We start from the raw sequence: 17,503 nt of genomic DNA, 5'->3' as shown, positions 1-17,503 counted from the left end.
GAAGATGAGGAGCATTTGATGATGATTATCAAAGATTGCAACCCTCGCTATGGATTACAACTCAATGGAAAGAAGACCAAGACCCTCACCACTGGATCAATAGGTAATATCATGATAAATGAAGAAAAGATTGAAGTTGTCAAGGGTTTTTGTCTCACTTGGATTCACAATTAATGCTCCTGGAAGCAGCAGTGAGGATCTCAAAAGATAAATTGCACTGGTTAAATCTGATGCACAAGGCCTCTCTCAAGAGGTCAACCAAAGTGTTGAAAAGCAACGATATTACTTGAGGAATAAAATGTGCCTGACCCAAGCCATCGTATTTTCAATCAGATCATATGCACGTGAAAGTTCAACATTGATTAAGAAAGACCTACGAAGAATCAATGCATTTGAATTGTGATGCTGACAAAGAATATTGAATGTACCTTGGTGTGCCAGAATGATAAACAAGTCAGTCTTAGAGGAAGTACGACCAGAGTGTTCCTTAGATGCAAGGATGACTTTGTCTTACATACTTTGGACACGTTTTCAGGAAAGACCAGTACCTGGAGCAGGACATCATGCTTGGTGAATTAGAAGGGCAGAAAAAAAGAGGAAGACCCTCAAGAGATGGATTGACACAGTGGTTACAACAATAAGCTTAAGAACAATTGTGAGGATTGCTCAGGACTGAGCAATGTTTCTGCTGTTCATAAGATCACTATGGATTGGAACTGATTTGATGGCACCTAACAACAACACTTACTTTTAACTTCAGTCCTTTTCACACCCATTATTCCTATAACCATATTTTTTATTGTTCATATGAGGTTATTAGAACACTGTGTGTGCCAAACGGATTAGATTAGGGTGAATTAGTGGAATATCAGAGGATTTTTTTTGGTTTGCTTTAAAGTCTATTTTTTGGAATGTGTTTAAATATAACTTTATTAAAGCTATCTGTTCATATGTGTTACTTGTTATTGATGTTGTGAATATATGCGGCAGAAGGTACCCCAATTCAACAGTTTTTACATGGACAATTCAGTGACATTAATTTCATTCTTTGAGTTTTAAAATCAGTCTTACTTGCTGTTCCTGTGTTGTTCCCCTGCAGTTATCATCAATTCATTGCCCTCTAAGTTTCTTAACTAATCTTTTGTGTTACTGTCCAATTTGATACCTTATAGATAGATATTCACACATAATACACAAGGCAGACAGCCATTACTAGTATAGTTAAAGTATTGTTTGGATTTAAGAAGACGCGGGGTACTCTTGGTTTAAGGTTTCAAGATCATCTCAGGACAATAGTTTCAGTAGTTCATCCAACCTCCATAGCTCCAGAAAATCTAGATTCTGTGACAATTTGATATTCTTTCCTGGAATTCCATCTTTTAAGTCTGAACCCTTATTTTGTTCTCTGATCAAATTGTTCAATAATAGCCATGCACCATTCAATTCTAGTCTCATAGCAAAAGTGACAGTTGTTCCTGGAAACAATTACTGGTAGTCCTCCAGGCTGTTAGTATTTATTTTGCTTATACTGTAAACCAGACAAGATGTTATTAAATGATTAGTCATATCATTATGAGATCTAAAGTGATATTATTATTATCCAATTTTTTTCAACTTAGGAAGCTGGAATTCGATGCGGTTTAATAAGTTTTTCGAAAATTCACATAGCTGATTAGTGATGTGACCTACTGCTATTGTCTATTCCAGAGATGATGACTATATTTAGGGTGTTCAAGACGGTAAATCTTTATGGGAGAAGAAAGCCTCCTTTTTCTCTTAAAAAACAAACAAACAACTGTTTGGTTTCAATCATTGTGGTTAGCAATCCACAGTGCCAATAGGACTCCTTGGATAGTGGTATATCCAGGAATAAACAAACAAACAAACAAAACCTCATTGCCATCAAGTCAATGACAACTCATAGTGACCTTACAGGACAGAACAAAACTGCCCCTCTGAGTTTTTGAGACTGTAACTCGTTGTGGGAGTGGAAGGTTTTATTGTTCTCCCATGGTATGGCTGGTGGTTTCAAACTGCTGACCTTAAAGTTAGGAGCCCAACCCATAACCCACTACACAACCCATAGCAATAGGTATGAATACATTATATTCTCCAAAATGTGTAGCCCCCAGGGTTCCCTTTGTCCAGGAATTAAATCTAGAAAAATATGAATTCAGATTCCAAATTTTGACCACCATTATAGTTTCCTCTTAAGTATGCAAGAATAGTTGGTCAAAATATAAATCAATCTGTGCCCTTTTTCAGTTCTCCTCTGAATTATGTTGCTATTGGTTAACATCAAGTTGACTTTGAGTCGTGGGGACCTTATGTATAACAGATGAAACTGCTTGGCCCTGTGCTGTCTTCATGATGGATGGCATGTTTGGGTCCTTTCTTGGACCTATTGTGTGAGTCCATTTCATTGAGTTCCCCTTACATGTGATGACCTTCTACTTTACCAAATCTGTCATCCTTTTCCAACAAGTATTCTTTCCTAATAACCTATCCTTACATAGTATGCTATTCAAATGTCTCCTGAACCAGGTTTTTAAGGAGCATTCTGGTGGTGCTGAAATAAGTTGCTCTTGCCAATCTGTGCTGTGGAGTCAGTAGATTCTGACTCAGGGTGAACCCACATTACAGAGTAGATCCTCTTCATAGGGTTTGCTGTAGGCTATACAGGAGCAAATTTCTAGATCTTTCTCCTGCAGAACCACTCACTACATGGCTTTTCAGATAGAAGTAGAGTGTATTAGAGTTAGGCCACAAGGACACTCTTTTGAAACAAATTCTGTCTATTGATCATCCTTCGTGTACTTGGGAGGCATTCAGTGCTTCTAGATCTTTCAAATCCCTCTAACAAAATGGTCTCTGAAGTCACCTATCTGGTAGCCTAGGACTTAGCAGACCCAGTAACATTCATTTCTAACAAAAAGGTCAAAGCAATGGATTATGATATAGTTGAAGACTAAGAGTGTGATGAAATAAAATTTAAGTGGATATCAAAATAAAACTCTTAGTAGGGTCTATTGGGGAAGCTTATTTAAAACATTCAGTACATTTGTAACACAGTTACATACCATAAACCGATCCTTGTGGGGATTGAGACAATATTGTGACCAGCCAGGCTTAGCAAAGTGGATATTGCACTGAAAAGAAATTTAGAAGTCATTTACAGATTATTTCATGCAGAGTCATGAGAGACCTAGAGCCTAGCTCAGAGCAGTGGTAAAAAAAAGAAGTAAGGGTGAGCCATAGAAAAAAAAAAGGATAAGACAACTTCTTATCTCCTCATCAATTCCTAAAGCATTCTGATTTGGTGTTTGAAGGTTTTATTTGAAAGTTAAAAATTTAAGTCCACATGCAATGCATTAACCAATTGATCATACTATGTAGACAACCTTCCACTACAACAGTTTTTCTAAGGTAAGACTTTCCTAGATGTTGCATTGTTCCATGATTCTTTAGAGCTCTTCTGGTTTCTTACCATATGTTTTTGCAAATTGTATACTTGATACAAGCTTTATTCTCACCATTTTTCCCATTTGTGTCTTTATTCAGGTCAGCTAAGCTAAAACACAACAACTTACTGGAAAGTTGATATTTTGGTTAAGCATCTTTCTATTTGCACTGATTTAAAAGTGGAAGGGCAGTAAATTGCAATAGAATTTAATTATGCACCAATAGAAAGTTTTATTGCATTAGTTATCTAGTACTGCTATAACAGAATTATCACAAGTAGATGGCTTTAAACAAACCAGAAATAATCTTCACAAAATTTAGGAGAGGGATGGGTAATGTCCAGCCTGCAGGCTGAATAGGGTCTGCAAAATCATACCAGCTAACATTACATGCCTCACCAAAGAGAAACAATCCCAGCCATCACATTAGGAGAGTGTCACTTAAATGTTTGGCCAACGTGGCCCTTGATTAATGTTATAAATATCCAAATGATCCTTGGTAGGAAAAAAGGTTCCTCATCCTGCGTAGGAGGTTAGAAGTCTACATTCAGAGCACTGGCCCCAAGTGAAGGCTTTCTCTGGCTGTCAATAAGGTCTTAGAAATGTCCCTGGGTCTTGCTACCTACACATCTTATCCTATCTTTCCTTACTTACTGCCATTGAGACCATTCCAACTCAGCAACCATTTATAGGGTTTCTGAGGCTGTAAATCTTCACAAGATAATTTTTTTTCTGTCCAAGAAAGGCTAGTGGGTTTGAACTACCCTCCCTGAGGTTCACCATCAAATACCTCACCAACACTGCCACTGCTTGATAGTATACATTTAATCTATTTTTATATCTCTGAAGAGATTTGACTTAACAGTGGACCTGTGGGATAATGCCCACTACTTCAGAGTACCCCAAGGCCAATTGACATGGCATAGACCACAAATACAATGCTCTACATTGGTTGGGGATTTGAATGTTCATGAATTGCCATTTAAAGTGCAACTATTTTGTCTCCCTGTGTACTGGGAAGGAAGATGATATAAATTGAAGACATATGATAACAATTAGTCCAATGATTTGCACATCTGTTTTGATGACCCTAAGACCAGAATAAATCAATGGTGATCAAAATCCCAACTATTATGAAAGGGATCTCATTGTAGACTTGGAGAAAAACATGGAGCAAAACTCAGAATCATAAAAGACACTGGCGAAACACCTGATACTTTGACCCTTCAAGTCTGGGAAGGAACTTGGCTCCATGTTCATTCAAATAGCAGGCAGGCCTATTAGGGAAATTATAACACGAATAGGGTATGTACGCCTTAGACCAAACCTCTCTTTGAGATCAAGTTGGCAGCATTTGTGCAAGGACAACGTTCAGAATGGTTAGGAGGGAAGGTGGAGTGGAGGCAGGAAACAGGGAGGAGGTGACCTGAATGACTCTGCCTCGAGGGGATTGCAATGGATGAGATGAAGCAAAATGTGTATGGGTTGTTTAGTGTAAAACTGATCATATCTGCTCTGTAACCTTTCATCCAATTCACAAATAACAAAATGAGGTGGATTCAAATCATACTGTATCCTAATTCTGCCACATTAACATCACAAAAAACATCACCAAATGAGACTACAGTGAACCCTCGTTTATCGTGGTTAATCGGTTCTAGACCCTACTGTGATAAATGAAATTCCGCAAAGTAGGATTCCTTATTTGTAGATCAAATATTTTCGTAGTTAGAGCATAGAGGACATGAAAAAACACCCTTTAGTCACCATTACACTCGTATTACCCAATTTATTAAATGAAAAAGGGAAAATACAGTAAAACATTTTGGACGTTACAATTATCATTTATTATTTATTATATTATTTATGGCATCTAGTTTACAGTATTACATATTTCACATACAGTATTATTATACATAGTTCTTACAAATACTGTAATCAATGGCCTATGAAATGACTTAAGGGATGTACTCTACAGGTGGGTCGCCGTCTTTTTCCTCTGAAGGAGCGGGTGTAGGCAGTGGGTGCTGTTATGCAAAAACCGCGATAGAGTGAAGCCGTAGAAGTCGAAAGAAGTGGCGAGGGTTCACTGTATAACCATATGCATGGAAGTTAGGATTTAAACACAAATGGGGGGGATTTCACCCATAGCAGTGTCTGACTGCCACCCGCAAAGTCATATCCTTGCCACCCCCCAAATCATCCTTCCCACACATCCCTCTCAAAAGTCTTGAATCAACTCAAGTTAAAATTATCTTTGGAAGCATCTGAATGAGTGAAATGTCCAGTGTATCTCATTCTGGGGCAAAATTCCTTTCCATTTTGAACTGGTGAAATATAGATAATAAATTATCTGTTTCTAGAATACAAATTAAGCTGCCCCTTCATTTTGCAAAGTTGTTGACAGAATTTGCAAAATCAGAAAGAATTTGCAAAATCAATATTCATCCTAGTTCACTCCATCTTCTGAATCAGTGGTTCTCAACCTTCCTAATGCCAAGACCCTTTAATACAGTTCCTCATGTTGTGGTGACCCCCAACCATAACATTATTTTCATTGCTACTTCATAATTGTCATTTTGCTACTGTTATGAATTGGGCAACCCCTGTGAAAGGGTCATTCAACCCACAAAGGTGTCGTGATCCACAGGTTGAGAACCGCTCTTTGACATCCTTATCTTTAATTAATAATTTAGGGAGGACATACTGAGGACCATTCACCTGCCCCTCCAGGTCCATTTTTTACTGCACTTCAATTCAAGGAAAGAGATTTGGGGATGGACCCGAGGGAGCTTTGCTTGGATATGGCCAGGGAAAGGCACCTGCTAGAAGCTGATCTTACTGCCATTGAGTTGATTCTGACTCATCGCAAAACTAAAAAATTAGGACATTCATTTCCCTGACTTTGCCCTTTCACGGTCTTCAAAGTTTTCTGTCGAATACCAAAATATACAATTCCTGTCAAACTGTCCTGAGTTCTGGAAAAGTTTCTTACTCTTTTGCATCCCTTGCGATTGCTCCTGTTGCTGGTGGTGGTGGTGGTAGTTAGGTGCTGCTGAGTTGGTTCCGATTCAGAGCAAATGTTATGTATAAGTGAAGGAAACACTGCTTCATCCTGCTCCATCCTGACAATTGTCATTATGTTTGATCTCGTTGCAGCCCCTGGATCAATCCATTTTCTCGAAGGCCTTGCTATTTTTAGCTGCCCCTATACTATACCAAGCACAGTGCCCATTTTCGGGACTGATGTCTCGTCATAACATATCCGAAGTATCTCAGTTTAAATGTTTCTATCCTTGCTTTAAGGAAACGCCTGGCTGTACTTCTACCAAAGCTAATTTGACTGCTTCATTGGCAGCCCATGGTAATTTCAATATTCTTTTCCAGTACCATAACTCAAATGCATTGGCTTCTATGATCTCTGCCCCAATCATCATTCTCTTTGATGATCATCTTTTTTGGGACTCATCCTGACTGATATCAAAATACTATGCATACCACTATTCCTCCAGACCCACAGGAGAATCTATGTTAGGCTGGGTTGTCTTGAGAAAAAAATAAAGTCAAAACTCACTGCCACGAGGTAAATTCCAACTCATAGGGTTCCTTTAGGAGAGAGTAGAACTGATCCTGTGGGTTTCGGAGACTGTAAATCTTTATGGAATAGAAAGTCAAATGTGAAATGCTGACCTTGCAGTTAGCAGCCTAACTAGTTTAACCCACCAGGGCTCTCTTTACTTAAAAAGGCTTGATTAAACAGAAATATCTTACTATATTACAGTTCCCACAGTGAGTCAATTAGGACTCACTTAGACCGAATGTCGGATTTTCAAAGTTGAAAATCTTTATAGAAACAGGCAGCCTTTTCTTTCTCCAGAGGAATCGCTAGAGAGTTTTGACTGTAGTCCAGCATTTAGTATTACTCAAGGATCCTTGGTGTTCCAATGAGGTAAGCATTGAGTTGTAAAAGGAAGCTCGGGCACTATTGGTTTAATCTCACTGGTATCTTTCCCTTGAACCTGCCATTGTAAGGCAGAATTCAATCTTTAATTTTTATAATCAACATATAAAGCTAACATGATCCTGGGCTATGATGCATACAAGACAGTGAGTAATTACTCACATGCATTTTATCTGATTATTCTTTCTACTTCAATGATTATCCAACATTGCCAAAACATATGGTTCTTACACACACACACACACACACACACACATGCACAGGCACACAGGTTAACCTTGAATCAACATAGAACCTGAGTTCTAAAGTCCATCTACCTGGGTTTCAACCTTGGTTCTACCCTAGTCAAATTTTTATTCACACTTAAATCAGATACCTAATCTGTTAAAAAGTATCAGGAAATGAGGGCAAACCAAGATGTATTACTAAAACCCATAGAGACCTTTATTAAAGAAAAAGATCCCCCTATGAAGGTGTTGTTTTTCCGTGTGCCCTCCTTCAAGGGTTATGCCCTTCTGAAGGTGGTGTTTCCATCTCTCTCTCATCTCCAAAGAATTCAGAGCTCTTTGATTTACTCCACATCAAAATGGCAGTTTTGACATCCTGGAGTGACTCAACTCGTGTGATTGTTCGATGTTCTTGAGTTTGGGGAATAAAAAGAAATCTGAAGGGGCAAGATCGGGGCTGAAGATAGGATGGCATAACATTCCCTAAGGGAACCCTTCTAGGACAGTCCTTGCTACTGTTAAAATGAGTAGGTGCATTGTCAGGTAGAAAATGAGAAATTCCTTAGAAACATTGACGGATACTGTTTCATCAATTCAGTTTTCAATTTTATCAAAACTTCCTCCTGATACATCTCTGCAAATGTCCTGTGTCCTTTAAAAAAATCTTTTTGACATCTCATGAAACACTTGCCATGGCCTTCTACTTAAAAAAAATCATTTTATCAGGGGCTCTTACAGCTCTTATCCCAATCCATACATACATCACGTGTCAAGCACATTTGTATATATGTTGCCATCATCATTCTCAAAATATTTTCATTCTGCTCGAGCTCTTGGTATCAGCTCATTTCCCTCCCTCTCCCACCCTCCCTCCCTCATGAACCCTTGATAATCCATAAATTAATACTTTTTTCATATCTTACACCGACCACTGTCTCCCTTCACACACTTTTCCACTGTCTGATACCTGGTGGGGGTGGGGGTTATATGTCGATCACTGTGATCGGTTCCCCAACTGACATCTCTAACTTAAATTGAACTGGCCCAGAAGTTGCTCAGGGAAGGCATTATTTTGTTTGGACCTACTTTTTGAAGGAAACCTAATGAGACAAAGATAAATGTAGTATTGGGAGAACTTTACACGGATCAAGGAGATATGTTTAAACATGTTTTGTTTTTTTTTGTCCTGGAATAAATCCGTGCATGTATTCAACTGGAACTCTAGTAGCAATACTTTTGACATATCCTAATTTGTTTTGCTATACAATTTACAAGGGACCGAAGTCTGTGTTTGATTCAATTATGCTACCCTTATACTACTTATTAGGCTTTATTTCAAGACATCTCATACAACAGTTTTCTAGCCTTACACAATTGCACATTTTCATTTTCCCAGCATTTTTTCTCTTCTGTGTTGAATTATACTGAAGTAGCCAAGTTCTGGAGTCAGTACTGAAGTGATTCTTTCTCTTGTGGTCTTCCAAAGCCAATTTTTGAAAAATTATTGACATGGGTCAGAGCAAGAAGAACCTCACTGATGACATTTGAAGGAAGTACCCATAGAAGAAAAGTCATATTGTGAGTTGTACTAAAGGGATACATTTTTGGCTGGCTTTTTTATCTAGAGAATGATTTAGAAGAAATACAATTTTTCATAGAAGTGTAACAACATCCTCTGTCAAATCTAAGTATTCTTAGTGTTAAATATAATTTCTGACCTTTTCTCTTGTCATGGGAAAATACAATTGTTATTTGACATCAGAGAACAAATATCACTGACATTTGTATCTACCTAATGACAGTAAGGAAAATTAATTAGTCACATGGCAGATTTTTAAAAATATCTCATGTTAAAAATGGGTCAACTTAATGAAAATAACAACAAAGTATGTATGCCTAAAATACATGCACATATACATATACAGGTATAGAAAAATTGACTTATGAATGACTAATAAGTAGAATATATTTTAACAATCTTATTATAACTTTTTAACCTGAAGACATTACTTCCTGTTAGGCAAATGTCCTAGTATACTTCAGGGATTCATTTATTATGGGATATAAATTGCCTCATATTTCAGGATTAATTAGAAAATCAACTATAAGTCTCCATTGTATTAATAGAGATTTAAGAAAGCCCATTCTATAAAAAGTCAATATTTAAATAAAAATTTAATACAAAAGGCAACCAAAGAAAAGTTTTGTGTATCTTTCAAAGAATGGTAGTCATGAAAATTCCTACTTTATCAAATAGGGAAAGCAGCAGGCATAATTGACCCAAACTATGATGATCAAGGTCATAATTCATGGAGATTTCCATTGGGGAAAAAATGAAAATTTTTAATTTCACATTTTTATGTGACATTCCTGCTATTTCTAAGACACATGCTTAATATGTGAACCCTATTTATTAAAAGTATCCACATCAGCACAGGAGACACACAGGCTCTCTTTTTATTTATGAAGAATTAATATATATATTTTTAATAATATACTTTTATTGAGGGCTCTTACATCTCTTGTCACAATCCATACATTCCTCCAATATGTCAAGCATATTTACACATATGCTGCCATCATCATTTTCAAAGCATTCTCTTCCCACTTGAGCCCCTGATACCAGCTCCCCATTACTTCCCCCTCCCTCCCCCACCCACCCTCTTTCACAAACCCTTGATAAGTTATAGATTAATTTTTCCATATCTTACATCATCCTCTGTTGCACCTCACCCACTTTTCTGTTATTCGTCTCCCTGAGAGGGAGTTCTAGATTCATCCTTGTGATTGATTCTCCCTTTCTCCCCCCACCCTCCCCTAATTCTTCTGATATCTCTACTCTCATTGTTGGCCCTGAGGAGTTCATCTATCCTGGATTCCCTGTGTTGTGGGCTCTTGTCTGCAGCAGTGTGCATGTTCTGGTCTAATCCGTTTTGTAAGGTACAATTGAGGTCATAATAGGGGGGTGAAGGAAACACCAAAGAGATAGAGCAAAGTTGTGTGTTCCATTGGTGCTATACAGCACCCTGACTGGCTCATATCTTCCCGGTGTCCCCTCTGTGAGGGGATGTCCAATTGTCTACAGATGGGCATTGGTCTCCAACCTGTGCCCCCCCATCATTCACATTGGGTATGGTTTTATTCTGGGTCTTCTTTGCAGATGATATAATCCTACATATATGAAACTCTAAAGAATCAATTAACATTTGCTGGAATTAATTGAAAAAAATTGGCAACCCAACAGACTATGAGATCAACATCCAGAGATCAGTTGGATTCTTGAATATTAACAAATATTGTACTGAAAAATAAATGAAAAAAACAATACAATTTACAATAACTCCCTAAAAGATAAAATGCTTAGGAATAAATCCCATCAGAGAAATCAAAGACTTATACAAGAAAACTATAAAACACTTCTAAAATGAACTAAAGGAGACTTACAAATGGAAACATCACCCAAGCATTTAGATACGATGACTAAATATAGTGAAAATAACCATATTACCCCCAAAACTTTATAAATTCAAAGCAATACCAATTCAAATCCCAGAAATTTTTTTGAAAGAAATGGAAAAACGATTACCAACTTATTTGGAAAGTAAATAAGCTCAAGATAAATGAAACACTATTAAAAATAAAAATAATGTAGGAGGCCTTTTACTCTTAAGATACACCTGATCCTTAATTTAGCATTAAACACGTTAAGTGGAGAAAATGCCTTTTCAATAAATGGTGTTGAAAAATTGAATTAAAGACATCCACATTGATACAGAACAATATAATTTTAAAAACTCCCACACTCTTGAAGACAACATCAAGGCCCAGGACTTTCTAAAAATATATTTATACTCATCTAAAGATAATTTCAAAATAATTAAGAGTAACAACAGACTGGGAAAATTATGTAGCAATGGTATCACAGATAATGGGCTCATTTTAAAAATCTAAAGCAAACTACAACACAGTAATAAAAAAAATAACCTAATTTTTAAAATGGGCACAGGATATCAATAGACAATTTACTAAAAATGACATGTAAGCATCAACCATCATATGAAGAAATATTAACAGTCATTAGCAATAAGAGAAATACAAATTAAGACAATTAGATACCACCTCCCCCACCCCAAAAAGATACCACCTTACAGTAAGATACCTGACATTCTTTAAAAAAAAAAAAAGAAAGAAAACAGAAGATAAATGCTGAAGAGGATTTAGAGAGATTGGAATGTTCATACATTGCTGGTGGGACTACAGAATTGTACAACCACTATGAAAATCACTATGGCATTTCCTTAAACAGATGCAAATATGGTCCTGTGATACATTATGGTCCTAAATACTTTATGGTCCTGTAATCTCTCTATTTGATATATGCTCTAAAGAAATAAAGAACAGAACATGAGCAGACATATGCACAGCTTTGTTTATTACAGCAGTTTCTATAATAGCAAAAATAGTGAAACAATAAAAAACTCCAACTAGAGAGGGTTCTATAAACAGAATGTGGTACAGTCATACAATGGAATATTAAGCATCCTTAAATACAATGACAAGGCTGTCAAACACCTTAAGACCGAGATAAAATTGGAGAACATTATGCTTACCAAAGGATAGTGAATCACGTTAAGATAAATATTTGATGACACAATTTTATAAAGGAAAATAAAGATGTTTTCTCACCAAAGATTAGATGGTGAGCAAGATAAACAAGAAATGAAACTGGAGGGATGGAGTGTGGGTAAAGGAAAGACAAGAACAGAAAGAAACACATATACTGGGGGTTTAATGGGATACTGGTACCGATTTGACTTGATGAGGTGGGCTATACAACTACATAGAATGTTTTGTGGGCATTCTAGTTTACAAACCAAAAGGAATATATAGATATATATGCAAAACAAAATGCAAAAGAATTGGAAATTCCTTCCATGATTATTGCTTCATCTCCTAATATATGAGATCATATATAAACCTCAAAACTCACTGTCATTGAGTCAGTACTGACACATAGTGACCCCTTGTGGATTTCTAAGATTGCAATGCTTTATGAATGTGGAAAGCCCAGTCTTCCTCACGTGGAGCTGCTCATTGTTTTGAACGGTGTGTATCTCGGCCCAACGAGTAACCACTATGCTCTAGACATTGAGGTATTTTACATCTTTTGTGTGTGTGTGGCTGATATTGGGGACATGGTTTAACTCAGACTGTCTGTAAAGTTCATTAGCTTTTATTTTCAGAGTTGAGGTATGAGTAAATTGAAAATTGGGCTACGATTTTGAAATTATGCCTGTCTTCTAGTTGTTGCATATGCTGAGGAGAGATCAATTTGACCTTGTTATCATTGCTGAGGCATGCAAAAAGATGTAGCCTTAATAAGCATCATAGAAGACCAAAGTAGATACTGAGAAACTAATATTAACAACAAATTCTCTGTATTATAAATTACTCCAATATTAGACACTCTGGTGTCACTTTTTTGAGAGGATTTTCTCCTCTTCTTTATTTCTCTCTATTGTTTATCAGTCCTGACAGGTCTCATGTTATATTTTAAAGTTCTCAACTCACCCTGAGCTTTCGCGGTACTTTGCCTCAGCACTTCTTTGAAAGCATACAATGTCAACGCTTGATGCATAAGGCAAGAATGCCATTTCTAATTATAGATCAAGTTCATAAGCAAAGCAAAATCAACAATGTAAGTGTTGGAGAAAATAAAGAGCACATTTGATTACACACGGTGTAGCACAATTCTTGCTTTGAGAGAAGCATTTTATGGCTCACACAATTATTTTCCCAAGGTCCTCTAAGAAAATAGTGGTAAAATAACAGTAAAAATAACAATTTTCATTTTAAAACTGTGACTATCGTGGGGTTAGTCTATAGTGTTTAAAATGTTAAGTCATGGCACCTGAGTGATGAAAGCATTTAGCTCTTAACCAAAAGGTGCATTGGTTCAAACCCACCAGTCACTCCACAGAAGAAAGGTATAGCAGTCTCTTTCAGTAAAGATTAATGCTTTGACACCCCCAGGGGGCCGTTCTGCTCTGTCCTGTCTGCTGGCTCTAAGTAGTAGTGAGTTTAATGCTATAATGATCATATTTGTGTGGTAGAAACCAAAAATTGACTAAATTCAAGAAACCAAGTTAAGATATATTGTCCATCAACTTTATAACTTGATTATTATTTTAAAAATTCCTGGCCGACACATTTTAAAATGCTCTCACTGCTGGCTGTTCTAACTCAGAAGGCAGATACTCAACATAACTGTCAAGGACAGTTCTGAATGATAATGTTTCCATTGTGGGCTTCGTAGCAGAAACAGTTTTATAAGACAGTGTAAGCTCCAGAACATCAAAGCCGTGATAGGCAGTAGAGACTCCACTCAGAAAATAGATGCATAGTCATTTCATTCTAAATTGCTTCACTTGAAAATGCAGCAAGAAAATCTACCAAGCAGTGAAATGAAGACCTTTTATTCTTCTCTAAAACGTTGATATGAGAAAGTCAAAATCTTAGAGGAAAAAGTGCTCAATGCATTTGAGATTGTGTTTCAGCTACCCTAATAAATACCCCTACCTACCATCGTTGTTGTTAGGTGCCTTTGCGTTGGTTCTGACTCATAACTCTGCCAAGTCCTGCTCCATCCTCCAAGGACTGGTCTCTCCTGATAGCGTATACAAAGCACGTGAGGCAAAATATCACCATCCTTTTATGTAAGGAATATTCCGGTTGTATTTCCTCAAAGACAGATTTGTTGTTCTTTCAATATACTTCACCATAATTCAAAAATATACATTCTCCTTCTCACTTCCTTAGTCAATATCTAACTTTCACTTGTATATAAGGTTGGTTTGTTTGCTTGCTTGCTTGAAAGGCAAAGCAAGTCTTTATATGGCATCATGTATTCACATAATAGCTACTGATCTTTAGGATGTAGTGCGCAAGAGAAGCCATGTCTCTGCTCTAGTGGATTTTTTATCATTTCAGTAACTAGAGACAAATTAATAAAGAGGAACTATTGAGTGGGATAATGGCATGTTATAAAAAAAACATTACTGATGATGATAAAAGAAAAAACTGTGGTTGTTGAACTAGAAAGTAACAAGGGAACAAATTTAGATACCTGCTTAAGAAAACTCTCATTGAACTTGTGTCCTGACCTACATGGAGAGATTACTTAAGGTTCTGGAGTGTGAGTGCTTCCAGCAGAGAGAACAGCTTGAGAAAATTATGGCAGAGAGAGAAGGCAGCTGTAGCTGAAACTCTAAGAGGACAGTGATGATATGCAACTAGGTAAGAGAGGGAGCCTGGTGCTAGATCAGACAGTGAAACCTGTGAAAATCAGAACCTGATGGCTCTGCCTTCTTTTTTCTAGGGCTGGCCAGTTATCTGCCTTTGACCTGGTACAGCCTTACCACTCATCTATCACTCTTGTTTGTGAAGAAGGCTAGAGTTTTCCTTCTTCAACAGGTTCTGCTTGATGTAAGTTGTACTGTCTAAGAATTTCAGGAAAGGAAGGGTGACAGATCTTAGCATGATGAGAAACCATTGGTTGTCGCAAAGAAGGATGTCATCGAATTTCATTTGAGCAAAAGAGAAGTGTGTTAGACAGGGTTCTCTAGAGAGACAAAACCAGATTGCTAATAATTTTATAGATAGATAGATAGATAGACAGATAGATAGATAACAAGAAATATAGTTAAATTATAAAACAGTACAAATGGCTCAGTACAATTCAAATGTGTTAGAGAGTTGTGAGACACTGGCAGTCCTTCAGATCTTGAAGGCTGCCAAGTACTCCTCTGTAGAGAGATTCAGGCTATTCCCCCACAGGCAGCAAACAGCAAGGCAGGTCACCAACAGTCAGCCAGGTCACCAACTGTCAGTCACTAGCTCAAGAGATGTAAAGTCCAATTGTGTGGTGAAGCAGGTCTTGAAGGAACCTCAAATTACAGCAACACAGCCCACAGGTTAGGTGTCCCACAGGTAGTGTAGCTTGAAAATTGAGGCACAGAACAAGCAAGACAGCCGCACACTGGTCCGTTGATCAAAGAGCAAGAGACAAGAAAGGCGAGGCTTGCCGAGCCATTTATCACTCCGACCTTCAATTAATCCCACACGTGTTTATCGGCCAGGCTGGCACAATAAACTACCTCAAGAAGGAACTGATTAAGCAGCTGAATATCACCAGTTGATGGGGTAGGGAGGTAAGCCGCTGAAGTTGGGTGGTGCATGAAAGATAAGAAAAAGAAGAAAGAAAAAAACACTAGATATGGGAACCTGGAGTTGTTGCTGACATTTATAATAAAGGTTTCCATGGGATAGTGCCAAGAGAAGGGAAACATGAACTGTAGAAAAACACAAAATATTTTTCAGGGAAAAGAGCAAGTAATTATCAAGAATTAACTGGAGGGATTTGTTGGGTCCAGAAAGATGGTGATGGGGAGCTTCAGTAGAGTAAAACCAAAAATCCAAACTCACTTACCTCAAGTCAATTCCCACTCATAGTGACCCTACAGGACAGGGTAGAATGGTCCCTGATGGTTCCTGAGACTGTAATTCTTTACTGAGTGGAAAGCCTCCTCTTTCTCCCAAGGAGTGACTGGTAGTTTAGAACTGCTGTAGCAGTTAGCAGTAGAAAAGTCTTTAGAAAGAAGCGGGGGCATGATAAACAAGGAAAAGAACTACTCCCCTGGACGTTTTCCAACATATTCTCTCTTTATATATTTCTAAGTTCAGTTGTCAAGAAATAATTGCTAAGGGCCATAGCAGAAAAACTCATGCATGTAATGGTTCCAGTTGAATAACAATGATAATACCCAAGACATGAAAGAAATAAATCACATTTGGAAAGAGAGTCTTCCTTTAAGGTCATAGATTTAAAACTTCAAATTTTATCTTTCAGGTGCTTCAAGAAGACCTAGAACAGGAACAAGTCAGGGTCAATTCTCTCACTCACATGGTGGTGGTGGTCGATGAAACAAGTGGGGATCATGCAACGGCTGCTTTGGAAGAACAACTTAAGGTAACTGTCAAATTAGTTTATTTAGAAAATGAAACAGGCCATTCAAAGGACTTAAGAAAAATTCACAATATAATCAGAAAATTGTTATTATGATTTATATATTAAAAGGTTCTAGAATGCAATATAGTTATTAATATCATTTGAAATGATTTTTATGTTTATTAGTCTACTGGATACTCTTTTTTTTAACACTAGCTTCCTAGAGGTCAGAGAAATTAACATGTGAAAATACAGGGGTTTTTCCCAATACTTTTATTGGGGGCTCTTATATCTCTTATCACTATCCATACATTCCTCCAGTGTATCAAGCACATTTTCCCATATGCCATCATCATCATTTCAAAAGCATTCCTTCTCACTTGAGTCCCTGATATCAGCTCCCCATTTCTTCCCCCTCCCTCCCCCATCTGCCCTCCCTCACAAACCCTTGATAAGTTATAGATTATTTTTTCTATATCTTACATTGTCCTCTGTCAGCCCTCACCCATTTTTCCATTATTCGTCCCCCTGGGAGGTGGTTCTAGTTTAATCCTTGTGATTGATTCCCCCTTTCTCCCCCCACCCTCCCCTATTCCTCCTGGAATCTTGACTCACATTGTTGGCCAGGAGGGGTTTATCTATCCTGTATTCCCTGTGTTGCAGGCTCTTATCTGTAGCAGTATGCATGCTCTGGTCTAATCCAATTTCTAAGGTAGAATTGAAGTCATGATAGCAGAGTGAAGGAAGCACCAAAGAGCTAGGGAAAAGTTGCGTGTTTCATGGATGCTCTACTGCACCCTGACTGGCTCATCTCTTCCCTGTGTCCCCTTGTCTACAGATGGGCTTT

General features: G+C 37.5%; 1 protein-coding gene across 4 annotated transcripts in view; it reads left to right on the top strand.

Moving 5' to 3' along the window:
* The window catches only part of DMD (dystrophin), a 2,430,848-nt gene that overhangs the window by 681,445 nt on the left and 1,731,900 nt on the right, over window positions 1-17,503 (top strand). For all 4 annotated transcript variants that reach the window (XM_045298663.1, XM_045298661.1, XM_045298660.1 and 1 more), the window contains one exon: window positions 16,558-16,677. In XM_045298663.1, coding sequence (XP_045154598.1) covers window positions 16,558-16,677 — 120 coding nt within the window. The remainder of the gene's footprint in view (window positions 1-16,557; window positions 16,678-17,503) is intronic.

This window comes from Echinops telfairi, unplaced genomic scaffold (assembly GCF_000313985.2).
Source record: "Echinops telfairi isolate 266 unplaced genomic scaffold, ASM31398v2 ScPeMD7_7436;HRSCAF=8474, whole genome shotgun sequence".
NCBI lineage: Eukaryota > Metazoa > Chordata > Mammalia > Afrosoricida > Tenrecidae > Echinops > Echinops telfairi.
The sequence above is the reverse complement of the archived record's forward strand: the minus strand, read 5'-3'. Positions and strand labels throughout refer to the sequence as shown.